At 41.3% G+C, this 27,014-nt stretch overlaps 1 protein-coding gene across 8 annotated transcripts in view; it reads left to right on the top strand.

Moving 5' to 3' along the window:
* The window catches only part of XPO6 (exportin 6), a 102,197-nt gene that overhangs the window by 20,824 nt on the left and 54,359 nt on the right, over positions 1-27,014 (top strand). For 4 of the 8 annotated variants that reach the window (XM_072836287.1, XM_072836280.1, XM_072836279.1 and 1 more), the window contains exons 2-6: positions 9,582-9,672; positions 13,115-13,257; positions 14,027-14,224; positions 19,975-20,134; positions 22,048-22,125. In XM_072836287.1, the coding sequence (XP_072692388.1) occupies positions 9,582-9,672; positions 13,115-13,257; positions 14,027-14,224; positions 19,975-20,134; positions 22,048-22,125 (670 nt within the window). The remainder of the gene's footprint in view (positions 1-9,581; positions 9,673-13,114; positions 13,258-14,026; positions 14,225-19,974; positions 20,135-22,047; positions 22,126-27,014) is intronic. The other 4 variants (XM_072836281.1, XM_072836286.1, XM_072836285.1 and 1 more) reach the window with 2 other exon arrangements.

Below are 27,014 nucleotides of genomic sequence, written 5' to 3'. Positions count from 1 at the left end.
ACACCCACAATAATTGTGGTAGCTTCCCAGTAAGTTTATATGAGATTGAGTATCTTTACTAATAGCATCTATTGTAACACTTCAGGTATGCTTTGCATACTTTTCAGCTTGGTCAGCAGCTAGTACAGAATCACTTTTCTCAGAAACCTTTATATACAGGCAAATGGAATAATATTGTTCTGGATATACCACAGGATGTTTGAATGGGACTCTGGGATGCTGGTCCTCATTTTTTTTTAGCTTTGGTGTCAGGGATCCCATGAACCTAAATACAGGAGGCTTATGTGATTTACCTCTGTGTAGGATATACAAAATGTGGCTTCTGGAAAAGGTGCCAGAAAGCTTGAGAAAAGCTTCCTTAAAAAAGTCATTAAAAAAAAAAAAAAAAAAGTCATTTTTTCCCCCAGCGTTGATTTTGTTGAAAGGTTATGCTTTCTGTTTTTATTTGTTTATTATTATTATTTTTCTTTTCTTTTTTTTTTTTTTTTAATTTTATTTATTTATTTATGATAGTCACAGAGAGAGAGAGAGAGAGAGGCAGAGACACAGGCAGAGGGAGAAGCAGGCTCCATGCACCGGGAGCCCGACGTGGGATTCGATCCCGGGTCTCCAGGATCGCGCCCTGGGCCAAAGGCAGGCGCCAAACCGCTGCGCCACCCAGGGATCCCTATTATTATTATTTTTAAAAGTAGACTCCATGCCCAGCATGGAGCCCAATGTGGGGCTTGAACTCAAGACCCTGAGATCAAGACCTGAGCTGAAATCAAGAGTCAGATGCTTAACTAACTGGGCCACCCAGGCACCCTACAGGTTATTTTTTAGAGGGGGTGTTTTAGAGGCAGTTAGATAAAACATTACAAATTTTAGTCAGAGTTTGAGAAATCTGTCATGTAGGTGCCTTAAGGAATAAAGCACCATTTTATCCACCTTCAGTCTCAGTGTTTTTTTTCTTTTTAAAGATTTACTTACTTACTTACTTACTTACTTACTTATTTATTTATTTATTTATTTATTTATTTATTTATTTATGAATGCTAGAGAGAGGCAGAGACACAGGAGGGAGAAGCAGGCTCCATGCCGGGAGCCCGACGTGACACTCGATCCTGGGACTCCAGGTTCGCGCCCTGGGCCAAAGGCAGGTGCTAAACCGCTGAGCCACCCAAGGATCCCCTATTTTTTAAGATAAATTGTTAGCAGTCTTCTATTTAAAAAAAAAAAAAAGAAAGAAAGAAAAGGTTTATTGAGTGCTTGTGAGCAAAGGTCATTGTGGTCAGAGGCCATAAAGGGGGAAATTTAAATAGATGTATCTTAAATTTGGAGAGATTACCAGTATTCCTGAGAAACTAAAAATGATACTGTCTTCTTGTTCCTTTTTCTCTCCTAAATTCAGACTAAAATATCTTATGTACTGGTCCATGCTGGGTGTGGCAGAAAAATACAGATGTGGTAGAAAATAGCAGAATCTCTTTCCAGACATTTTATGTTCTGGTAGGGAGAGAGGCCCATTACTGAAGAAGTGTTAACAGTTATAGATCGGGGTTTTGGCCCTTACTTTATTCCTGGCAGTGTGTTCACTGTGTGCTTTAAAACAGATTATTTAACCCTTAGGATGATCCCATGCATTGGATTCTTTTATCCCCAGATGGGCACAAAAGGGAAAAAAGTGACATTAAATAACTAGGCTGAGGTTGAGGTACATTTGGATTCAAACCCAAGGAACCCAAGCCCAGAGCCTGTGGTGTTTCATCGTGCCATGTTGAGCTGACCAGAGGAGAGGGCCACGGGCAAAACTATGGTACTGATTACATGACAAGAGACACGAGATACAAAGAAGGGAGCCATGCTGTAAACTTGGGTTTTGTGAGAAATTTCATGAAGGTAAAACTATGATTGCAGATCTAGGAGCAAATGCAGGATGGGAATAGACATGTGCTTAGGAGGCCACGAGTATTCAGACTAGAGCAATGGCTTCTTGTGAGTGGTGGTCAATCAGGCATGCTTTCCTTCTCCTTTCATCCTAGTAAACTTCTCTACCTTCTTCAGAACCCAAAGTGTATTATCTCCTCTGTGAAGTTTTCCCTCTCAGACAGAGTTAGTTCCCTTTTGGCTCCTGAAGCCATTTATACATGTGTCACTACTAGATGATGTAAACCATCATATTCTTTTTTGTTATAGGCTCTCCCCATTTCTCCCCCAGGCTACCTTCAGTTCCTTGAAGTCAGGGGCAGTCTTACTCATCATCATTATATCTCAGGGGCCTAATGCAGTATCATTACTTAGTGAGCATTGAACTTGTTTGTTTAATGAATGGCGGAGTTTCTCAGTCCAGATTCAGAGACCCTTTAAAGCTAGAGTTAGAATAACTGGGGCAGAGAAACAATATTTAGAAGAATTTATCTGGTGATGAAGTATAGATTGGATTAGCATTGGGAAAGCTGACATCAAGGTGACCAGGTTAAGAGAAATTATTAACCTAGGCTGGAGGGGATTAGGGCCTGGTAGAAGTAGTGAGGGAAAAGGTACAATTCTGGAAGCCAATGTAAAGCAGGAGCCAGCCAGCCTGATGACTTTAGTTGTGGGCATAGAAGATATAAGGAAGAGTCCAAGAAGATTTCAGATTCTGTGATCCTTCCCCTTTTAGGTTTTTCTTGTCATTCATTAGGTGATTATGGGTGTTGGTTGACTTCGTTGTTCCTTAATAAATGAGTCAATAGTAGATAGGTCTCTGAACTCCTGAACTGTGAGCAGTACGATAAAAGGAGCAGATAAAGTCAAAGCAGGCACAGCTGAAAGCTCCTCCACTTCACAGATTTTTACTCTTTTGGAACAGAAAACTTTGGTTTATTTTAGATACACAGCTCTCTGAGAGTATCTTCTGAACCAGGTTTATTTTCTCTTCTTACCTCAAGGTTTTAATTTGCTGCTGAGGTAAGCCAGCGAACTCTTGGGGAAGCATACATAGGCTTTTGGGATTGTAATCCTTTGTGTTGTTACCCTAACAGCCCTAACAGAAAAAAACATAGGTGATTGCTTCTAGCAGTTCAGGAGTCTCCCACTCAGATGTGACCTGCAGGCCCCCAATTCCTCTCAGTAGTTGTGTTAATGTAAGGAAAAAAACACAGCTTCTAAATTCAGTATCTGAAATACCAACCTGAATGCTAAAGATAAGTAGGACGTTAGTTTTTTAAATAATGTATGTGCATTTACAGAAAAGTACGCAAATCGTAAATGTAAAGATTCTCCTTGTTTGCCTAACACTCAGATCAAGAAAATAGAATGTTACCAACATTTCAGACTCTCTTTTCCCTAAAGATAGCCATTATTGCGATTATAACGCACCGCAGGTTCATTGTGCTTGTTTTTAAAATTAACATATAGTGAATAATGAAGAATGTGTTTTGGCAACTTTTACTCAACGTTGTGTTTGTGAGATTCATCTATGTTGTTGCATGTAGCAATATTTATTCATTCTTGTTGTCTTATAATATCTCCTGATGAATAAACCAGAATTGATCCATCCCACTGGTGATGGTCATTTGAGTTCTTTTGACTTTTTTGAATATTATGAATGATGGTACTGTGGAAATTTATGTACTTTTTTTTTTTGGTACACTTGTACAAATTTCTGTTGGGAGTTATCAAGGAATAGAATTGCAGGATCATAAGGTATGCATTGTTCAGCTGCCACTGGTTTTCTTTTTAAAAATTATTTTGTTTTAAATTCCAGTAGAGTTAGCATACAGTGTACATACATATATTAGTTTCACGTGTACAATTTAGTGACTCAACACTTCTACACATCACCCTGTGTTCATCATGAAAGGTGCACTCCTTAGTCTCTGTTGCCTATTTTACTCCTCCCCTCATCAACTTTCCCTCTGGTAACCATCAATTTATTCTCTGTAATTAAGAATCTGTTTCTTGTTTTTTTTTTTTTTTTTTCCTGTTTGCTTATTTTTGTTTGCTTGTTTCTTAATTCCACATATGAGTGAAATCATATGGTATTTGTCTTTCCCTGACCAGCTTATTTCACTTAGCATAATACTCTCTAGCTTTATCCATGTTGTTGCAAATGGCAAGATTTCATTCTTTTTTATGGCTAAATAATATTCCATTGTGTATATAGGCCACAACTTCTTTATCCATTCATCTATCGATGGATTTTTGGGCTGTTTCTATAATTTGGCTATAGTAAATAATGCTGCTATAAACATAGGGGTGCACGTATCCCTTCGAATCAGTGTTTTTGTATTTTTTTGTATATACCCAGTAGTGTGATTACTGGACATAGGGTAGTCCTATTTTTAACTTTTTTTTTTAAATTTTTTTATTTATTTATGATAGTCACAGAGAGAGAGAGAGAGGCGCAGAGACATAGGCAGAGGGAGAAGCAGGCTCCATGCACCGGGAGCCTGATGTGGGATTCGATCCCGGGTCTCCAGGATCGCGCCCTGGGCCAAAGGCAGGCGCCAAACCGCTGCGCCACCCAGGGATCCCTATTTTTAACTTTTTGAAGAACCTCCATACTGTTTTCCACAGCAGGTGCACCAGTTTGCAGTCCCACCAGCAGTGCATGAAGGTTCCATTTTCTCCACATCCTCACCAACCCCTGTTGTTCTTGTGTTGGTGTTAGCCATTCTGACAGATGTGAGGTGATATCTCATTGTAATTTTGATTTGCATTTCCCTAATGATGAGTGAGATGAGCATCTTTTCATGTGTCTGTTGGCCATTTGGATGTCTTTTTTGGAGAAATGTCTGTTCATGTCTTCTGCCATTTTCATTAGATTGTTTGCTTTTTGAGTGTTGAGTTGTATCAGTTCTTTATATATTGTGGATACTAACCCTTTATCACGTGTCATTTGCATATGTCTTCTCCCATTCAGCCAAATAGTTTTCTAAAATGATCATACCAGTGCACACTCCCACCAGCAGCACTATATGCATATTCCAGTTGCTCAACATCCTTACCAATACTTGCTATGATCTTTTTAATTTTAGCCATTTTGGTGATGCGTAGCACTGTCATGTTTTTAATTTGCATTTTCCTAAACTGATGGGGTTGAACACTTATTTTCTTGTATAGGCTTTTTGAATACCTTACGATGAATTTTTTCCCTGTCAAAAACATGGAGTCATTTGTTTTTCCTTATTGATTATACTCTAAGCCCTCTGTTAGTTATCTGTGTTGGAAATACCTTTCCCCATTTTGTGGCTTTCTTTTGCACTCTCTTTGTTGTGCAAGAAACGAAGAGAGGTTGCACTCTCTTCATTTGGTGAACGTTCTGATTTATCTTTTCCTTTATGTTTAGTACTTTTAGGTGTCTTTAAGAAATTTTCCCTACCCCAAGTTCATGAAGATAGTCTATATTATCTTGTAGAAGCTTTATTGTTTTACCTCTCATATTTTATATCTGCAGTCCACCTGGAATTTTTTTGTGTGACTGTGCCTTTTTTTTTTTTAATTAAAAAAAAATTTATTCATGAGACACATAGAGAGGCAGAGACATAGGCAGAGGGAGAAGCAGGCTCCATGCAGGGAGCCTGACGTGGGACTCGATCCTGGGTCTCCAGGATTATGCCCTGGGCTGAAGGCGGCAGGCACCAAACCGCTGAGCCACTCAGGCTGCCCCTTTACTTTGTTTTAATTTAATCTTATCTTTCCTTTTTTCTTCCTGTTCTAGATCTTAACTCCTAAGCACAAGTTGAGAAGCAGTTGGGGGGTATTTGAATCCTGAGTGTGCTTTATAAATTAGTGCATTGCTTGAATAATCTTTGGGATTTGGGGCCTTCTCTTCCTACCACATGACATGACACTTGGTTTTTGTTTGATGTTCTTTGTCCCTTTATTGCTGGAAAGTGTAGTCTGCATTTATTATTACTCTTCTTACTTGCCTTTAATTCCTAAACCCATGGCAATCTGGATTTTGGCTTCACCACCTGCTTGAAACATGTGGCAGAGGTTCTGGTAGCCTTCTTGCCGGTTGAAGTGACTTCTCCGATATCCTTTGACCGTTTGCAGGTCTTGAGTCTATCCTTTATGTTTTTTTTTTTTTTTTTTTTTATCCTTTATGTTTTTAACATCTCTGTTCTAATTGTATGAATTGACAAGGCCTCAGCCTCCTTTTTATCTCCTGTAAACTTACATAATTTCAATTCTGAAATCCAGTTGGAAAAGCCTCACATATAGATATGTTTGGACAAAGCACAGAAAGCCTGAGGATGTGAATCTCCAGTTTCAAAGTTGGCCCAACCACTTCTATTTTTTGTTGTTATTTTTGGTCTGTTTTCATTTGGTATTTCAGACTGAATGCAAATGATAGCAGCCATAACTATGAATTAGATAATTCTTTAGAGTTTACGTAGCAGCTTTACAGGGGTCACCGTGAGGTAGGTATTAGTACTGCAGTTATAGAAGTGATTGAAAATGCAAGCAACATGCTGTTTGTTCTTGTTGGGAAACACCTGGTGATGCAACTAGATTAGGTTTTTAGTTTTTGATGTAACCATCATTTGATGGAGAGCATCCAATCTGTGATCCTTGTGGATATTTTTATCTTTTTGCTTTTCTGCTGGAATGCTTTGGTTGGAGCAGGGGAGAGATGGATGGGACTGGGAATGGAGTTAAAATTGCATTCTTTGGAGAGATTGTCCTGAACTTGCCCCAGTAGCATTTAATGCATGGCTGGTAATTGTCAGGTTCACAAACTTCTGCCTCAAAAACCAGTACAAAATAGACCTTGACGGTTGATTGCCTGAATGTGATTAGTTCAGGTGTTTTCTAGGATCATCATTCTGAAATGATTCACTACAAGAAAAAGTTGTGGGGTAGGTGGGATTTGAAGATGTGTCCTTAGTTTTCAGGGACCCATTTTGGATCCAGAACTACTGATTTATTTTAATAGCTGACTTAAGTGCAACAAATCTCTTAATTTATGTTAATTTTAACTTTAAACTTTTTTGCCAGTAACTTGAGATTTTTCTTTGATTCTTTCAGATCTTCCCAGAAGCTTTATATTTTAAAAAGATTTTATTTATTTATTTTAGAGAGTGAGAACGTGCACGAGTGCATGAACAGGAGGAGGAGCAGAGGGAGAGGGTGAGGGACAAGCAGACTGTGCTTATTAGCACAGAGTTCAATACAGATTCAATCCCACAACGCTGAGATCATGACCTGAGCTGAAATCAAGAGTTGGAATTTGACTGAGGCCCTTCAGGTGCCCTGAAACTTTTTTTAAAAACACCAAATCCTTTTTTCTTTTTTAAAAATTTTTATTTATTCATGAGTGAGACAGAGAGGTAGAGACATAGGCAGAGGGAGAAGCAGGCTCCCCATGGGACTCGATCCCTGAGATCACGACCTGAAGGCAGATGCTCAACCACTGAGCAACCCAGGCATCCTGCAAATCCTTTTTTCAAATGAAATGGGTGTACCAGGTTGATTTATGAAACAGACCAAAGCATTCTTTTATTTATATCGATTCATTTTCAGAATTTGAATTTTCAGCATTTTCCTAGAAAGTGAGAACAGTGAGGATGTTCTCATCAATGCAAAAACCTGAAACAGGTTAAAAAAGTTCGCAGGTTTGTTTTAGCCTGACATTCCAGTTATTTTTCCATTTGAAAACAAAAATGTGTAGTTTTTTGTTTTGTTTTGTTTTTTGTTTTTTAAAGATTTTATTTATTTATTGAGACAGAGAGAGAGAGAGGCAGAGACACAGGCAGAGGGAGAAGCAGGCTCCACGCAGGGAGCCCGACATGGGACCCGATCCCGGATCTCCAGGATCATACCCCGGGCTGCAGGCGGCACCAAACCGCTGCGCCACCGGGGCTGCCCTTGTTTTGTTTTTAAGTAGGCTCCATGCCCAGTGTGGGGCTTGAACTCACAACTCTGAGATCAAGAGTTATGCGCTCTCTCAACTGAGCCAGCCAGGTGCCCTAAAATGTGTAGTTTTTAATAAAACAGCTTAAGTTCCGATCCAAGGATATTTTTCAGTTGAACTGATGCGTTGGTTTGAGAAAAGTAAGATTAGAGGGCTGATCTTGATCATAAATAGAAAATTCAGACAACTCTCAAATGCCAAAGCTATTATACAGTAATTCATCGATCAGCGTGTCATTGTGAGTTGTCATGGCACAGCTGTTCATATATGACCGTGGCATGGAAGAGACAGCTGTACCTGACACTGCTTGAGCGGAGGAGCCCCTGTGTGCTCTGCAGTTGTTTGCATGTGTTGGTTGATGTAGGCGGGCTGGTGTAAGCCTGCCTCATCCTCTATAATTAATACCAGTCCTAAGAGACTTCATCCACAGAGATATCCCAGGTTCCTCAGTGTCTTCAAAAGTCAGTTGTCAAGTGGAGGTTCTGGTAAATATTACAGTTTGATACATACATTTGAGTGTGGTCTTGTTTTAAAGTACAGTTTTCACAGTCTGACCTCACTGGGGGCAATGGAGAGGGTATGGAGAAGGGAGGATGAGGATGGTGAGGAGACCCGAATAAAGAGATAATTAAGAAATCAGAACTTCTCTTGATTATCTCTGGGTAGATAACACCAGTGAGGATTCAGAAATGGTCTAGGAATGCTCACCTTTCTGCAGACGGATGAGTGAAGGAGTGTGGATTCCGGACTCCTTGCTTCAAATGATCCCTCCTACTAGTGTCCGAGAAGAGTCGTAGATTTGGGGCTCTACATGGAAGAGCGAGGAGATGGGCATTGGGGTCGAGAGCCCCTCTCCTCATTTGCCACCCGAGCAGCTCTGCTGAGAGTCCAGCGGGCTGTGGTTCTGTGGCTAGGATGTGTTCATGTTGAGTTCCTGCTCCACTTGGCTCTCAGCTGCCTTGACCTTTGTCTCTGCTGGTGGCTCATGCCAGACGGAGAGTTGTCAGAACAGGTGACTCCTGACATGCCTTCAGAAACCCCCAGGATCTAGGCAGCAGTTTAACTGCAGTTCTGAATCAAGAGATAGCTGATTATTTAGACTTGGGGCAAGTGTAATATCGACAGGAAGTCTATAGGGAGCCCTCACCTTCTCCCTGAGTCTCTTCACTTTGCCTGTTTAGTCAGGACCAGGGGCTATTAATTTGTCTTTTTTTTATTTTTATTTTAAGATTTTATTTATTTAATCATGAGAGACAGAGAGGGAGAGGCAGACATAGGCAGAGGGAGAAGTAGGCCCCCTGCAGGAAGCCCGATGCAGGACTCAATCCTAGGACCCCGGGATCATGACCTGAGCTGAAGGCAGATGCTCAACCACTGAGCCACCCGGGCATCCCTGTTAATTTGCTTTTAATATGTTTCCGGAATTAAATTTTGAGGTATTTGTTCCCTTTTCCTTAGCATAAATAATTGAAAATTGGTTGCACAGTAATATGGATTTATAGAGTATACTCAAAATTTGGGTTCTGAGCCAGCTGGGAAATTCCCTTCAGTTTTTCTGAATCCCATGCATTTGAAGAATGTTGAACCAAGATGTTTGAGGAAGTAAATTACCATTGCTGTTGAATGTGACCTGGAGGGAAGTGAGGAAAGTAGCACTGATACAGTTACTGATTTTTTTTCTTTCAAATTCTTTTGTTAGGCATCTGAAGAAGCCTCCCTCAGGGCATTGGAAAGTCTGATGACAGAATTTTTCCACGATTGTACAACCAATGAAAGAAAACGTGAGATAGGTAAGTGTTGAGTTGTCAAGAGTCACTTAAAATGAAAAGGCCCTAGTGAGGAGGAAGGAGTTTATTGCCTGGGCTGGTCAAGCCTGCTTGTTTCCCTTGGAATTCTTGCTTTTTTTGCTCTTGTTTTGCTGGTCGGTGGCATCTGCGAAATCTAGCTGTGTAAGGGCTATATACAGTCCATGGGCCCACTATAATCCGTAGCGATGGATTTTCTTTCCTTTGGCTAAGTGTGGAAAACCCTTCCTTCTGCTTTGTTCCTAATTTCAGGATTGTTGAACTTATATAAGAGAAACCTGAGACTATTAACTTAAAACTCACAAAAGTGTCAAAATGATGTAGTTTTGGTGTGTGGAAGTCTAATCCAAACCTTATCTAGTGTCCAAAGGTCCTTTAACTGGTATTCCTTTTGGGGGCTTCTTGCTGCTTTTTTCTTATCTCTACTATTGTCTGTCCCATTCTGTAAGTTTAATGAATAAAGGCTTCAAACAACAGAGAGATATAGATAAAATTACCTTAGGTCTTCTGGGAACCGTTAGCACCTTCTAGAACATCCTTTTGAATTTCATGTTTATTTACATGAACAATTCATTAAAGCATACTGTAAACTAGAATGTGTATTCAAGTGTCAGAGCTCTGCCTCGGAGACATGCTGCACTGGTCCTAGAGTAATCTTTTTTCTCTCTGTCCTCACTTAACCCCTGAATTTGAAAACAAAAAATGTTTTCTTCTCTATCCCAACCTAAAGGCTTTTCCCCTTGGATGTCTGGCTGCTCTCTACTGACCTTACGTTCATTGCTTTCACCTCTGGCGAGGCCTTTTTTCTGTCTCTAGGACTCTGGAGGCCCATCTCTCTGCCCCACTTGGCTTCTCTAAGTCTTTTGGCCAGTTGACTGTTGGGGCTGATTTCTTCCTTTGGTCTAAAACTTGGCTGGAGTCTCCAGACTTCCAGGTGGCCAGTAGACCTTTGGCTGTAGCTCATTTTCTCTTGGCATCTCTTGCATCAGCTCCTGGTAGATGTGAATTTCTTACTTTTTTTTTTTTTTTAATTTTTAAACTTGGTGGTCTCTTTTAGGCCTGCCCTATACATGCCTGTCTTTTCTGAGGGAGTATACTATAGAGAACTAGAACATTTATAACGGGATCGCTGACAGAAGCTGCACCCAATAGATAATCAGGCATTTGGTGTAGAAAATCCACTCTGCTTGCTTCCCTAGATTCTCTTACTACTCAGTTGAGCTAACTGTTCTACGTCCAGAGTCATCTTGTTAGGTTTATGCTACCAAAGTTCTTTATACTTACAGTAAAAATATCACTGGTGATTTTTACCAAAGCAAGTGAAGGATCTGTCCTTTACATCAGTCTGCTATATCCCAACACTGATATCTTAAAGTCCTATTTTTAGCTTATTAATTGAAGTGCATTTGGTTTTTCTCTAAATTCTTTGGTTTGCAAAGCAAACATTGCTCACCCTCAGTGTTCATGAATTAAAAGTGGAACCTCTGCACTTAAATCATATTCTAATATGATTTTAAAATAGTTTTAAATAACTAGATACTAAACTGTCTAATTTAAATGCAGGCTAAGGGGAAATCCCTGGGGGTTTGGTTCTATATGGTGTATGTGTGCCTTAGTTCTTTGTACCTAGTCTTTGGAGCTTTGTCTGAGTGTGTGGGCTGGAATGACTTGCTGCTTTTTTTGATATCTTAGGATAAACTGAAGGCTTTCCTAGCAAGGTGGGAGAAAGGAGGGAGGCGTTTTATTACCGGAGCTCTACTCACCCTCCACCAGAGGCGTCTTATCAGTGCCTAGAAGTACAGCTGTTTGTAGGGAACCTCAAGGGAAAATCTGGTCATTTTCACAGTAGAGCCTCAAAGAGGAGCAGTGATCACCAGGAATGAGTGGCAAAGTCTCTGGCCCGAAGTTCCTCATTTCCAGCCAGAACTCATTCTCTCTGGTGTGACTCCTGCTCTGGGCTTGTTAACAGACTTACCTGGTTGAAAGACTAGGCCATCAGCTTCCTTGTATGGGATTTTCAGTGAGGCTGCCTTAGTGCATTTAGCTTGTGTTGTAGAGTACTAGCAGAGCAGTAATTTTAGGACTAGAATAGGCTGCTGTACTTGTTTCTTTTCCAGGGGCTTCCTAGAATCTGTTGGGGTTGTTGCTATTTATCTTTTTTTTTCTTTTAAGTTTTTAAGTTAATTATTTTTTTACCCTTTTAAATTTATGTTTGTTTTGATTTTTAAAGTTTTCACCCTTTTTGTGTTATATTTCATGATCAGTGTAGCAGGTCAAGGTGATTAAGGGGCAGCGTGTCCAGAAGCATGGTGACAGACTCTTAGTGCTTGCTGTCTTGGGGTTTGGGTTTATGCTACCAGCAGCCTAAGGAGGAGGAAGATCATTTCTCAATGATTTGGTGTGAACAGGGCTGCTCCTGGCAACCTCTATGATTGCTACTCTTATTTGTAGACTTTTTTTGGTGTGGTATTTTAAAATAAAACCATATGGAAACCAAATAAAGAGAATTAGCTGTCTTTAATTCTCTTGCATTTTTTCTGTCCTGAATTTATAAAGTTAGCCTTAATGTTTCCTTTTCCTTTTTTTTTTTTTTTTAAGATTTTATTTATTTATTCATGAGAGACACACACAGAGAGAGAGAGAGAGAGGCAGAGACACAGGCAGAGGGAGAAGCAGGCTCCATGGAGGGAGCCCGATGTGGGACTTGATCCCGGGTTTCCAGGATCATGCCCTGGGCTGAAGGCAGCGCTAAACCACAGAGCCACCAGGGCTGCCCGCCTTAATGTTTTCTTGTCCTGCTTTTGTAGCCATCATTTTGTGTTTGTGTGAACAGTGTGAGCCCTAAAGAAATATAGCTGGTACCCCAGAGGAAACAGGTTAACAATTAGCCATCATTTATAAGGTGAAATGTTTGTTTGTTTGTTTGTTTATTTATTTATTTAGAAATGATACTTTTGTAACTGTATGTCTATACTTGGGTTAAGTAAGAACTTTTCTTTCTTTTTTCTTTCTTTGAGGAGGGAGGGACAGAGGGATGGGGGTGACAGAGTCCATGCCCAGTGCAGAGCCTGATGTAGGGCTTGATCTCACAACCCTGAGATCATGACCTGAGCCAAATCAAGAATTGGATGCTTAACTGCCTTAGCCACCCAGGCACCCCAGGTTAAGTAAGAACTTTAACAAGCGAAAGTTTTTCTGCCTAAATAAGTGCCCATAGGCTATTGGATTGTAGATGGCTGAACACACTGTCCATGCTCATGGTCACCTCAGAGTCAGAAAAATGTTATATGGTCTGTCCTTTCTATCTTGAAGACACAGTTGGATTTTTTTAGTTGGTTTTGGCATTATTCACATGATATGGAGAGATATGTGTTTAAAAAACTAGTGAGACAGCCCAGCCTTGTGTTGGTTTCTTGTCTTTTCATAGCCTTCTTTTGTTGCTATTTAACTTTTCCAGAGGAGCTTCTTGATAACTTTGCCCAGCAAATAGGAGCCTGGAGACTCTGCCTGTACTTCCTCTCCAGCACTAGAAATGACTATGTCATGATGTACAGTTTAACGGTGTTTGAGGTAAGTTGTCAGATGACTTTCTGCTGTTTGGAGAAGTATTTTGTGGTCACAGTGCTGGGTTATTGTCACTAGACTTTAGCTTCAATGTGTAGAAGGCTGGGAAACAGTGGTAGCTCTGCTCACTGCCTCTTTCAATATGTCTGCTGTTCTGGGGCAGCTTTCTGTCTCTGACCTGAGAAAGGTGAGATAGGGCTGGGTCAGTAGGTGGGTTTTTTGCTGTAACATGTAACTTTTCCTTCCATGTTATCATTTTAAATAGAAAGATAATGAAAGAAAAACAGTTTGGGAGGAGAGAGATGGTACCCATAATACTGTTATCTCAACCACAGACATTTTCATTTATTTCAGCTCTCTGCCAATTTTTGTCTTTCAATTCACATCTCTTTTTTTTAAAGCCTAATTACAATCATATCACTCATGCCACCAAATGATTATACCATTATTCACCAAGTCATTCTCCTCTATTTTTGAACATTAAAATTGTTTTTTCATTTTTTGGTGGCCATTAGAAACAGTAGTGTTGTAGTATAGAAAGTTTTTGCCCATTGTAGCCTTTTGTTTCTGGGAAATTATTTAGCAGATCTTTCTAGCAATGAGATTGTTATATCACAGGGTTTGAATATTCCTAGTACTCTTATTGCCAAATTGCCCTAAACCTTTGTTTAAAAGCAGAGTTTTTTGTTTGAGATGATATAGCTAATCATTGGATGAAGACCAGTTATTTTTGTGTCTACATGGTTAACTAAAAAGATGTATATTTGTTTTTCAGAATCTGATTAATAAAATGTGGCTTGGGGTCCCCTCTCAAGATAAGATGGAAATCCGTAGCTGCCTGCCCAAACTCCTTTTGGCTCACCACAAAACCTTACCTTACTTTATCCGGAACAAGCTCTGCAAAGTTATTGTTGATATTGGCCGTCAAGATTGGCCCATGTTCTACCATGACTTTTTTACAAACATTTTACAGGTAAGGATATACCTAAGGAAACCTCATCTCATAAATTGTTTGTTTGTAGAAGTGATTATTTCCTTGTCTTGAAGAAGAGTTTTAAGATTAGCATTTTGGAACCATAGGAGCGAGTTCATTGTAGGATAAATGATCTCATTCGCTTAACTTTGCATTCTTGACACATGTTGTACCTTTGTGCAGTGGTGAAAGAGGAGGGAGAAACCCAATCACTTTGTTAACCTCCAGTGAGGTTTTGTTCAGCAGAGATTTGAAAGCCTGTTAGGTACTGTGCCAGGTGTTGGGGTACAAGGATGAGACCTCTAATAGTTATAATTTTGTGGGGGGCTAGCTGTGCAAACAATAATTATCCAGCACTGTGGTAATTACTGTGTGGAAGTGTGTTTGGAGTGCATTTAGCTTCCAGGAGCTGAGGTATTTTCAGTATTGTTGGGTGAGATGTGAGGTGGTGGGGTGCTGGAGTAAGTGGCCAGGTTGTGATGGGCCGGGGCCAGACCAGGCAGGGCCTTGCTTTTACATGGGGGCTTCAGTTTGTAATTCATAGTCCTTCTTTGGGAGTGAATGAAAAGTGTGTAGAACACTTGGCCACATTGTTGTGTTGGAAAGACAGCGATGGAACATTGAGGGTTGCAGAGGGGCAAGGCTGGTGCCCTGAGGCTGCTGTTGAAGTGTGAGTGAGACAAGGAGGACCTGGCCCAGAGACCTTGCTGGTGGATGGAGGTGGGGCACTTATGAGCCTAAGTCAAGAGCCTTTGGTCAGTGACTGAGTGGTAGGGGTGAAGGAAGGGAGGTTTCTGGCTCAGATGGCCAAATTTCCAGGCCAGGGGTTGATGGAGGAGGAAATGGATTTGGTTGGAAGATGGGGAATTCAGTTTGGCAGAGTATGCATTCAAGATTTGTGTGTTCTGCTGTGTATATCTAGTGAGACGTTGGGAGCTATGAATCTGGGGCCCAGGAAAGAGATCTAGCCGCAGGTCAGGATTTGGATGTCATTAGAGTGAAGGTGGGACTTTAAAGCCAGCCAGGAGATGCTGTTATTCATTTGAATCCTGTGATGAAGTTAAAAACATTTTTATATTACTGAGTTAGTCATGGGTATGCAGGAAATAGGTATTACATACAGTTCATAGGAGTAAAATTCTCTGAAAATCGGTATCTCAGTGACTGTAGGTTGAGGATTTTCTAGAACAGTACCATTTTCTAACCTTCTGTCTGCTCTCCCGACAAAGCATTTGAATGATGGGCCGCTGAAAAAAAAATACAGCATCCTTATAGCTTCTCCCAAATTGCCTCAAAGTGGCACAAAAATTCTTCATTCAGTTTTTTTTTTTTTTCAGTTTTTTTTTTTTTTTCTCTGTATAGCGATCCATTTATCTAGGGATTTGTTGGACTGATACTGCAAAGGAGATTCATTCATTTATTCAGTAAGGTATTTGTTGAATACCAGCCATGTCCAAACCAAACATGTGGTGGGGATATGATAATGAAACAAAAACAGCGTCCTTGCCTTTGTGGAGCTTCTGATCTCAAAGGGCAGACATCCATAAACAGTAAGCAAAAAGTTTATAGGTAGTTATAAGTATGATGAAGAAAATTAAATCCAGAGTAGGGAGAAGGGAATGTCAGGGGTTGTTATGTAGATGGGATGATGATAGAAGGCTTTTTTGGAGGGGCAGCCATTTGAGCAGAAACCTAGGTAGAAGTGATGGAGTGAGCCATGTGGGTATCTAGGGGAACAGTATTTGAGGCAGAGGGACTAGCAAGTACAAAAACTCTGAGGAATGGCAAGGAGGCTAGCAAGCCTAGAGTGGTAGGACATGAGGTGAGAGGTTTTACTGGCTTTCTCTGACACTCTTGCCTTCACTCCAAGATGAGGACAGTTGTGGTAATTTTCCACGGCCCCCCCGGAGGGAGAATGCATTCCCTGGGTTGGTTAGTGGCATGCCCTGTGAGAAGAAGCAGTGGCATGTGAGCTGGACATGCACTGTCCTACCAGTAGCCAGGTGAGGAGGAGAACAGACGATTCCTGTCTACTCTTGAAGTATAATTCATAGTAACAAATATCAGTTTGGAGTAGCATTTTTAGGTGAAGTGCTCATGGAGGTTTAAAAAGGCTAGTTTTCTTCCTCTGTTCTCCACGACTTCCCTCTTTCCACCCTTCAAAAGTGACTCCATTTACCTCATGCAACTCTGACTTTGAAACACCCCATCGTGGCAAGAGCACTGGAGGGAACAAGTGGGTTTGGGATTTGCATCCAGTTTTGTCACAAATCATCTTTGATTTTAGCAACACCTGCCAATTATTGGAGCCTCCATTTCCTTCTTTGTGAAACAAGAGGATTGGACTAAGTGATCTCTAAAATCCTTCAGTTGTGTTATTCTCTGCTTCTCATTTATTCATGAGAACCAATCAGTGGCATGAAAGCCATGTCAACAGTAAAGGTGCTCAGTTCTAACATTTCTGATAATGATAAAGTGAGCTTTTCTTTAGGTAGTGATAAATAAGAACAAACAGTTCTAGAGTCAACCTCACCTTCCTACAATGCTTGTTTTTTGTTTGTTTGTTTTGTTTTGTTTTTTAAATAGGCTCCATGCCCATTGTGGAGCACAATGTGGGGCTTGAACTCATGGCCCTGAGATCAAGACCTGAGCTGAAACCAAGTGTCGGATGCTAAACTGACTGAGCCACCCAGGTGCCCCCATCATACAGTCCTTTGAATAAGCCATCTGAAAGGTTTTTTTTCTGGCTCAGTTTCATCATGGCCTGCTTGCTGTCTGGGGTGCATAGTTGTTTGTTTTCATTTTTAACTCTGTGATGGTTGGTTGGTCGTCTATCCAGTTTCTGCCATCAATGTGGTGACCACCATAACAGGCAAGAGAGGAGCTGATTCAGGGCCCCAGAAGGATACTTGCTGCTTTGTGTGTGTGTTCTACCCTTTGTAGCCACTAGAGAAGGAAGTAGTTGAAGTTGAAATTGACCTCTGCGCCCACCTCCCCCCAAACACTAGCCCAAACGTCACACCTTTCAGGAGTCTATTACTCAGATTCCGGAAATCTGCTGAGCTGGACCTGTGATCACATTGTGCCTGGGACCAGATAATGAAGGGTCAAGCAGCATAGAAAGAATTGCCATTTCTTTTCTAATACAGTGGTATAATAAAAATTATTGAACCTTTTAAGAAGCTCACACTAAGAACCTGAACTTCAACCTAAAAGTGCTTATTCTCTGTTAAAGTAAATTGCAGAGAATTACCTGTAGTATGAGCTGAAATTATATATGTGATGATGGTGAAGGGAAACACCATTTTACTAACAAGCTGGACACAAAGCTAGTGAGAAAAAATATTTGATCAGGCTGCTCTTTCAGGTAAAGAATAACTTTCATATTTTGTTTTTTTTTTTTTTAACCTGGCTGCCTCCCTTTTTCCAAATGATGCGAGACTGGAGGGCTTTCGGCTGCACTTCCTATGGTGTAGGAATTTTTTACTTCCGGGAGCATGGAACATTTCTTATCTACAGGAAAATGTATTGCCAAATGGAATATTTGGTAATACAAGACATTCCTAGCTGAGGGATGCCTGGGTGGCTCGGTGGTTCAGTGTCTGCCTTCGGCTCAGGGCGTGTTCCTGGAGTTCCAGGATCGTGTCCTGCATCGGGTTCCCTGCATGGAGCCCTCTTCTCCCTCTGCCTGTGTCTCTGCCTCTCTCTCTGTGTCTCATGAATAAATAAATAAAATCTTAAAAAAAAAAAAAAGAAAAAAGAAAAAAACCTCAAGGCATTCCCAACTGAGAGAGTAAGAATGAGGGCTTTGGGGGAAAATAGTGACAAAAGACATAAAGGGGAAAGTCAGAAATGCAAGGGGTGGGGGAGTAATAAAAAAGTTTTATAAGTTTATTTTTTCAAAAATTTTATAAAATGTTTATTTATTCATGAGGTAGAGAGAGAGAGAGAGAGAGAGAGAGGCAGAGACACAGGCAGAGGGAGAAGCAGGCTTCATGCAGGGAGCCCAATGTGGAACTCCATCCCAGGTCTCCAGGATCAGGCCCTGGGCTGAAGGCGGTGCTAAACTGCTGAGCCACCTGGACTGCCCGATTTTTCCAAATTTTTTTTTATTTATTTATTTATTTATTTATTTATTTATTTATTTATTTATTTATTTATTTATTTATAATTTTTATTTATTTATGATAGTCACAGAGAGAGAGAGGTGCAGAGACACAGGCAGAGGGAGAAGCAGGCTCCATGCACCGGGAGCCCGATGTGGGATTCGATCCCAGGTCTCCAGGATCGCGCCCTGGGCCAAAGGCAGGCGCCAAACCGCTGCGCCACCCAGGGATCCCTCCAAATTTTTATTTAAATCGTAGTTAGTGAACATACTGTGCGATACTGGTTTGAGGAGTAGAATTCAGTGGTTCATCACTTACATACAACACCCAGTGCTCATCCCAGCAAGCACCCTCCTCAACACCTGTTGCCCTCAGAAATATTTTAAAGTACAAATTGATAACCCACAGACCTCTGGGTGGAAGGAGATGTTTCTGAAGCCTCAGTTCTTTATTCTGTAAAGAAAAGCTGCTGCAGGGATTTCCTGTTCCTCCCCTCCTGCATTTTTTCAAGTTGTTAGAAGTAGCCCAAACTTGTGCAAAATGAAGGAAAGCTTGTGGAGGGTGTATTTGAAGTGGTAGCCTTTAAGAGAATTGACATAATAGCATTTTCAACACGCCATTACTGGCCACTGTTTTTACATCGTGCTACTCCCAAAGGCAGTTGAATTTTTCCTGAGTTCCCACCATTGAAGGCATTTCCTGCTCTTTGGGATGAGCTTTCCCTTCATCTGCAATGGGGAGAGCTGCTTTCAAGGGAAGGGCAAGTGCCCTGTACTGCTGGAAGCGGTGAAAGATATTCTGTCTGGCTGCAGTTCCTGGCACCCTCCTGTTCCCTCATTTTGTGGATTGAATAAGCAAATGGCTCATCTGTATCTGAGAATGAACTACATTTAAAGTTAATTATAAGCGAAGAAGATGGTCAGGTGTCTGTCTCTTCAGTTGTGTGCCCTCACATAGATTGTAGCCTATAACACAACAATTTTAGTGGCAACTTGCTTTTACCATTTCTGGAAACTAACCGAATTGAATAGTAATTGAATTTTGTGAAATCGATTAGAAAGCTCAAAGTAGTGTTATGGTGTTGAAAGTGTACCTTTCTCTGTGTCTTGCTTAAGGAAACTATTACAGCATAGTGGATATTGCAGGTGATAGAGTAAACTAAAATATGCTATGTCGGCGTTGGCAAAATCATAGCCATGTTCTTGGGGTATGCATGTTTCTGTTCTGCTACGTGTTTAATCTCAAACTTTCATAAAGCCTGTAAAGCATAGAAATGTAAAATTGATTTAACACCGGAATGTTGAAAAGATGTCATAAACTGGTTCACCCATTTCTCTGTGGCTAATACATAGATCGGGGCAGAGTGACCAAGGCTCTATTAGCAATGTAGATGTGTAAAAAAACTGTCACGTTAGATGTAAAAGAGCGTTGTGTTCACGGTTAGAATTTTGTCCTTAGAATAAGATGAGAATATACTTTGAATGGTTAAAAAGTTACATAAATGGACTATAGAGTCCTGAGTGATGTGTGGCCCGCTCCTGTGAGATTAAACGCGTGGAGGGACTTGGAGGGCTAATGTTCCTCTGTCCTCCTTGTATCTTTGTCAGCCTGACGGCCTTGCTCAGAACTTCCTTTTCCCCGCAGTTGATCCAGTCCCCTGTAACCACCCCCCTTGGGCTGATCATGTTGAAGACGACTTCGGAAGAGCTGGCTTGTCCCCGAGAGGACCTCAGCGTGGCTCGGAAGGAGGAGCTGCGGAAGTTGCTGCTGGACCAGGTGCAGACTGTGCTTGGGCTGCTGACAGGTGAGCATTGTGGTGCTGGCAAGGGGTGTAGGTGTGGGGAGCCATTTCAGGCTCATTTTGAGCAGCCATTTCAGTTGGACCAGGACAGAACTGAAAACCAGCAAGAGTGTGGCCTGTACTGTGTGCAGTGGGCGCAGTGTCCAACACTTTCTGAAGTGCCCTGCGAAAGTGCTTGTCACCAACTTCCTTTACTGTCTATCTGGATTGGGCCATCCTGTGACTGTGATGAATGAGGTATAGGTCAGACCACAGGGGTGGGATTGAAATGCTCAGCACTGCATTCTTATTACGGTGGGTGGCAAACACCTTATTGAAAATCATTTGACTTTAAGATCAGGAGAAGTTGGAGGAGGGGAAGATGGGAAATGTGTAAATTCTGTGCAGGGAAGCAAGATCAAGTGTTGAATCAGCACCCTGTGCACTAGGTTGTAGTTGTAAGTAGCATTTTCTTCGTCATCTTGTCTGTTTTATCAGAGCCTCATGACGCCATGTGGGGAGTAAGAAACAGAAAGCAAAAGTAAACCACAGAATGAGACAGGAAGGTGCGGTGAGGACCAAATGCTTTGGCCCAGCAGGGCCTCGCTGCTTGTGAGGTGGAGGCACAGGTGCAGCTCTGGTCCTGGCACCCTTGAGGTGCAGAGGGCCTGGGCCTGCTGCTTGAGGGGATTACTGTATTGAAAAAAGTCTTTTTGTCTCCAGCTCCTCTGCCTGGCTTTCCTCTTGGGTGTCTAGGAACTTTTTTCTTTCGTAGGGTTACAGAAGTGCTTGGCATGCAGTGGGCACTTAAATCAGTGAAGAATGCTTGATCAAAGTGAACTTGTCATTTGCTCTCTGTTCTTCCCCACATCCCCAGGGGAAACCCATACCTCAGAGCAGTTATTCATTCACGGCACATTTATTGATGTCCCCAACCAGAGGCTTACATTTCTGTAGTCACGGACTATGTCTGATACTTCTGTATCCTGCTATGTGGACATTAAAATGTATTAAATTGCGATTAGTTTACATAGCATAAAATCCACCATTTTACAGTGTTACAACTTGGTGGTTTTTAATATATTCTCCAAAGTGAATGCAGAATGATCATACCATCTAATTCCAGAACATTTTCCTTACTGCCCTTCCCTCTTGAGCCCCTGGCAACCACTAATCTGTCTCTCTATGGATTTTCTTATTTGGCCTTTTCATAAAAAGAAATCATACAGTATGTGGCCTTTTGTGTCTGGCTTCCTTTTCTTAGTGTGATACTTCAAGGTTCATCTTCATTATACTATTAAATATTTTGAAAACACAGTATTTTCAAAAGCTTTTACGATCCATCATCTTATGTGGTAGGTTCTGTAAAGAGACACAGAGGAGAATAAAACAGTCTCTGCCTCTAGGTTGGGGTACTTTAGTAGGGGAGAAAGACAGCTCAAACCAGTGTGTTAAGAGTTCTAGTCGAAGCGTGTTTTACTCACAGGCAGAACTGAACAGACAAGATTTCTGGGAACGATGACAGGTGGGTAGAGCTCTGAGGGGTAGTTAGTAGCAGTGAGTCTGGCAGGAGTAGAAGGAGGAGAGGAGGTCAGAGGTTGATGTGGAAGAAGTAGCACCTAGGTTGGCATGTGCAGCCTTGTGTGGGGATGTGGGCAAGGCCAGATGGGCCAGCAGAGGCCTGAGGCTGAGATCGTGTGGGCTGGTGCTGTGGGCTAGGGGAGGAGCATAAGAGGAATAGTGGTGAGTTTGTGGGGGAAGATAAATTGAGTTTAGAACATCCAAGTGGTGTTGTCCAGGAATGTCCAGGTGGACATACAGTAGAGAGAGAGATGTTTAAATACTGATGTTTGATCAGGGATATCATTTTTCTAAATCTGATTTTCATAGGTTAGACTTTGTTTCTTTCTTAAACTCAGTTTCTCCTTTCTTGATAGGTATCTTGGAGACTGTCTGGGACAAACACAGTGTCACTGCTGCCACCCCACCACCATCCCCGACCTCAGGAGAAAGTGGTATGGTCTGCCCACCACATATGATGTTCCTCTTTTTAAATGCAGTTTGGGGTCTTGATGGGGTAGCAATTGCTTATCTATGTCAGATACATGTGCTGATTCTTCCTTAATCTATTTTTGGTCTTTCTGCCCATGTTTTCTGAGGAGCTAGCTCTGCTTAGTTCTTCGTAAGTACTTGTACTTTCTAATACACTTTGAGCAATGTATACTATTTCTTCCTTATCCATCCGAAAGATGGCACCTTTGATCTGTCATCCACCTCCATTCCCTTCAGTTTACAACCGTTGTTGTCCCTTCTGGTTGGTTTTTTGCTTTTTCTCAGATTTCGTGGCTGTATTGCTCATGCTGGGGTTGGCATGCACCCATGGGCTTGACAGGTCTGCTGTTCAGTTACGCAGGGGTCAAGGTTGCAGGGGCTGGTTAGTTTCCTGAAGGGGTGTGGGCAGGGGGAGGAAGAGGATGTGTTTAGTGCTTGCTTCCCTACTGGGCTGGGGGAAGATGGGATCAGTGTGCAGTAATCAGCATTGACTTTATATCTGTTCAGAATAATAAAGTATGGGCACATTTGCAGTGTCACTAAGTAGTTTACTGGTGGTTAATTATTCACAGTTATATTAATACCTTTTTTAAAAGTCCAAGTGCAGTTTGCCTAAAAATGGCTGCTTTCAAGGATAGATAGAAAGAGGAAATTGTGTCTGAGCAGAAACTTTTAGTTTCCAAATGCTTGTGTTTACACTGAATGATCACAAATGCTTTTCAAGTAGAGTACATCCTGTGAATTGCACACATTTCTTCCTCTACTGTAAATATTGGTATGGCTAATGAGAAAGATTTCCCCATCTTTCTCCTTTACCCTAGCAAACAGGCTGTTGAAATCAGACATTTCCAACCCTGAGCTGTTTCATGTAGCCTGTTGTTGTTAATAAGTGGAAGTTGAAATTCTTGCAGAGCTACTGTAGGGCTGAAAATATAGCATGACATTTTAGGGACGGCTCATAGTATACTAATTTATTCCAAATTCCATTTATCATAGTTGGTTTAAAAGCTATTAGAGAGTCATTTGTCATACTTGTTAGATTAAACACTTATTACAGAGCTTGAGAGTGTGTCAAAAATCAACAGGGATTTGAACTTTATTTGTACTTGGTGGCAGACTTTCATTTTCAACGTGAATATTTGAGATGACTTAGCAGATTTATATTTTGCAATATTTGATGTTTAAAGAAAAAAATTGCAAATGAGGTTGAGCTTTGATTTTTTTTTTTTTTTTTAATTGAGTGTACGCTTTTGAATCTTCTGCAGTTTGGCTGGTCTTAAAATGTGTCATTTCATTTAAATTATAGTTTACAAAAAGATTAGTTCTTTTGAATTGGATTTGGTTTTAGGTAGGTGAATACTGACTTAGCATCCAGTTCCAGTTAGCAGCAGTTTAGTAAAACTTGTTTCTCAGAGATCATTTTCCAATGCCAGAAGCTGTATGTTTTAGTTGGCTTAGTTCAGCTACATCTTCTGAATGAACTCCGTTTCTACTTTAATAGACCTATTTTCCTGGAGGCCGGGCTGGGGAATATCAGAATCAAAAATATATGCTTGCCTCCCTTCTGTGTTGCCGAGGTTTTGTTGATGAGGTGAGGTAAAATACAGTATGAACTGACTTGACATTTCCCTATAAACAAAACCTAACAGTGTGGTGCATACTTCTTGAAAATTGCCTCTTAGGCACTGTTAAAACATTTTTGAAGTCATGAATTTTAGTATTTGAGAAAAGGCAAAAAAAAAAAAAAGGAGACTGTAGGAGGCCTAGGAAGTGAAGTAGGCTTTTAAGCTGGCATACTTCTTAAAAAACAATAGGTTTACACGTTCATGTGATATGCCTTTTTTCCCTTTATGAGAGTTGCAGGCGAAGCTGTCAGATCTTGTTCCATTATTTGGACAGTGCTGATGATTTAATATTTATTTTGATGGTTTTGCTCAACTGCCTCTGTGCACTGAAGATACCAAGTGAAGCAGTAGTAAAACTTCTAGAAGACTGTTTAGCTTTGGTGACCATAAGCTCACTGTTCTAGAGGAAAGTCATTCTGAGAAAACTTAGGGCCCAGTGAGTAAACCAGATACCCCTCCCCTCCCCCGCCCCATCCCATCCCATCCCAACCTCTAGTCCGTGTCCGCCTCTCTCTGCCTGGCTGGATTTGCATGCAGCTCTCTGGCAGCCCCATGGCTTTTGGCATTTTTTTTCCCCTCATATGCTTTCTGGTAACATCGTTTTCAAAGAACAAACAAGGGCAGCCCGGGTGGCGCAGAGGTTTAGTGCCGCCTGCAGCTAAGGGTGTGATCCTGGAGACCCGGGATCGAGTTCCACATCAGGCTCCTTGCATGGAGCCTGCTTCTCCCTCTGCCTGTGTCTCTGCCTCTCTCTCTCTCTGTGTCTCTCATAAATAAATAAAAAATCTTAAAAAAAAACAAAAAAAACAAAGAACAAACAAAGCCCAGGTACTGTCCCTGCATCCAGACTCTTAACAGTCTGGATGTAGAAGAAGCTCTGAAGGGCGCTTGTGGTCTGCTTCTCAGAATAGTTCCTCATATTGTTGCCTTATCTTTTAAATACGCCTCACTAGACCAAAATCCTGTGAGGTAGATGACGGTTGTATCAAACAAATGGGCTCATGGGGGGATCCCTTTGCCAGTAAGTGATGGAGCAGGGAAAGAAACCCGTCCGAGCTTAGGTGCCTGGTCTTCATCCTAAATTTGCTTTCTCGTCCTGCTTCCTCCTCCCCCTGATTTAGAGCCCTAGCTCTGCCACGTACTTAGTGTGCCATCCCTGACCGCTGGCCCTGTGGGTTGTGAAAGGCAAAGAATGGAGGACCGAGTATGGGGAAGGCGTGGCTGAGCCCTCCGTATGCTGGGGTTGGGGCTGGGGCTTCCTGCTGCATTGGAGCAGCCTCAGCCCTCTTCCTTCCTCAGCCTTCTCTTGTTCTCACCTCTTTGCTTGGACAAATGAGGGGGGCAGGGAGGAAGCAGTGAAAAGAATGAAATGAGGTAAATACTGCAATTCTGAGTTCTCTCTCGTCATTCTGCAGTAAAACCTGAGACCATGGCATTCCCGTCTACAAGATGCATACTGTTGGATATGGATCTGTACATAAACGGACAATCGCAAGTTTCTAGAGTACAAGTACATCAGGGAGCTCAATTGATGGAGACCAGTTTATGCCTTCCTGTTTTCTCCTAGACTTTGCAAATTGCAGGTCTTTGTACACTTCCAAATCTTTTCGAGTATCCCCTTATCAGCTACTTGTAGGCAGATGGGACTGGGGAGGGCCACTCAATCCTGTGAGCTCATTTTCCCATTAAGGCTCCTTGAATGGAATTACTCCACATTTTGCTGAGGCCGCAGTGAAATCCCTGGTTCTCAATTGGGGTGATTTTGCCCTGCACGGGTTCTTTGGCAACATGGAGAGATATTTTGGCTAACATAACGAGTGGAGAAGGTACTACTGGCATCTGATGAGTAGAAGCCACGGATACTGCTAAATGTTCCATGATGCGCAGAACAATAAAGAATGATCCAGCCCCAAATATCAGTAGTGCTGTGGTTGAGATACTCTTGAGTTAGTAGATGTAGAACTGAATAGGAAACATGAAATTTTAATAATTAAGAAAGTAAAAAAGCCAAAGGGATCTTCGCATGAATGCTTAACACATCTGGATTGCTTCCAGGTGAGTAAATACACCAGAGTTGTCCACTACCTCTTGGCAGGGGTACGTACTGCTGCCAGAGCCTGGCCCAAGTCAGAGAACCTGAAGTCTCTCACAGGCTTTGTAAATTTGAGTTGTACCCTCTTGCACAGGTAGCTTATTTAAAGCTCTCTTAGGTTTGCATTGGAAATATTGGCAACGTGAAGCAGAGTCCCTCTGTTCTGTGGAAATTCCTTCCGCTTTGATTAAAATACAATTTTTGAAAAACTTTGTAACCTACTAAAATACTTTGGAACATTTAAAGTTGAATAAAATCATTTTCATTGAGAGCAACCTTAAAAGATTCTTGTTTTGAGGGGAAAAAAAGATAATAGGGATCATCTTATGCACTTAAATAATCTTTACCTTTGCATAATCCTGTTCAGCATTTGTCCTTTTGCCTATATCGTCCTACAGTTGCCGTCACGGTGTACATGCTGGTTTATTTAGGACTTCAGATCAAGCATATTTTTCTGCATTTGAATATTAGCTTCCTTACTGATCTCTTTTTCCTGGCTGCATGATCTTTCCAGTTGACCTGCTTTCTGGGAAGGAGCATAAACTTAGGGGCCAGGCTTGGATTTCCGTTTTAGCTCTACTTATTTATTAGCAGGGGAACGTGGGGGAAAGATTTCATCTCTCTGTGTCTTAGTTATTCTAATAGTTTGTAAATGCAGGTAATACCTGTCTTAGAGCTGTGAGCGTGAAAGGAGAATGTGTATGTAAAGTGCTTAGTGCAGCACCACGCATATAATAATAGCACATCAAATGGGAGCTGTTCATAATGTAATTATTGTTGCTTTGCTTTTCTTCGTCCCTTTAGCAATCCTATTCTGGAAAAGTTCTTCTGAACTAAAGAGTAGGGGCAACTTTTTTGTTTGTTTTCGTTTTTAAAGCCACAATTTATTTCTATTTAAAAATGTTCAAGAGACTTTAGAAAAAGGTCCAAGGGTCCAAAGATGTCCAGGTTTTTTTTTTTTTTAAAGATATTTAGTTTGAGGCTTTTTTTTTTTTTTAATTTTTATTTGTTTATGATAGTCACACAGAGAGAGAGAGAGAGAGAGAGAGAGGCAGAGACACAGGCAGAGGGAGAAGCAGGCTCCATGCACCGGGAGCCCGATGTGGGATTTGATCCCGGGTCTCCAGGATCGCGC

The sequence above is a fragment of the Canis lupus genome, chromosome 8 (assembly GCF_048164855.1).
Source record: "Canis lupus baileyi chromosome 8, mCanLup2.hap1, whole genome shotgun sequence".
Taxonomy (NCBI): Eukaryota; Metazoa; Chordata; class Mammalia; order Carnivora; family Canidae; genus Canis; species Canis lupus.
Note: the sequence above shows the minus strand (reverse complement) of the source record. Positions and strands in the feature narration are given on the sequence as shown.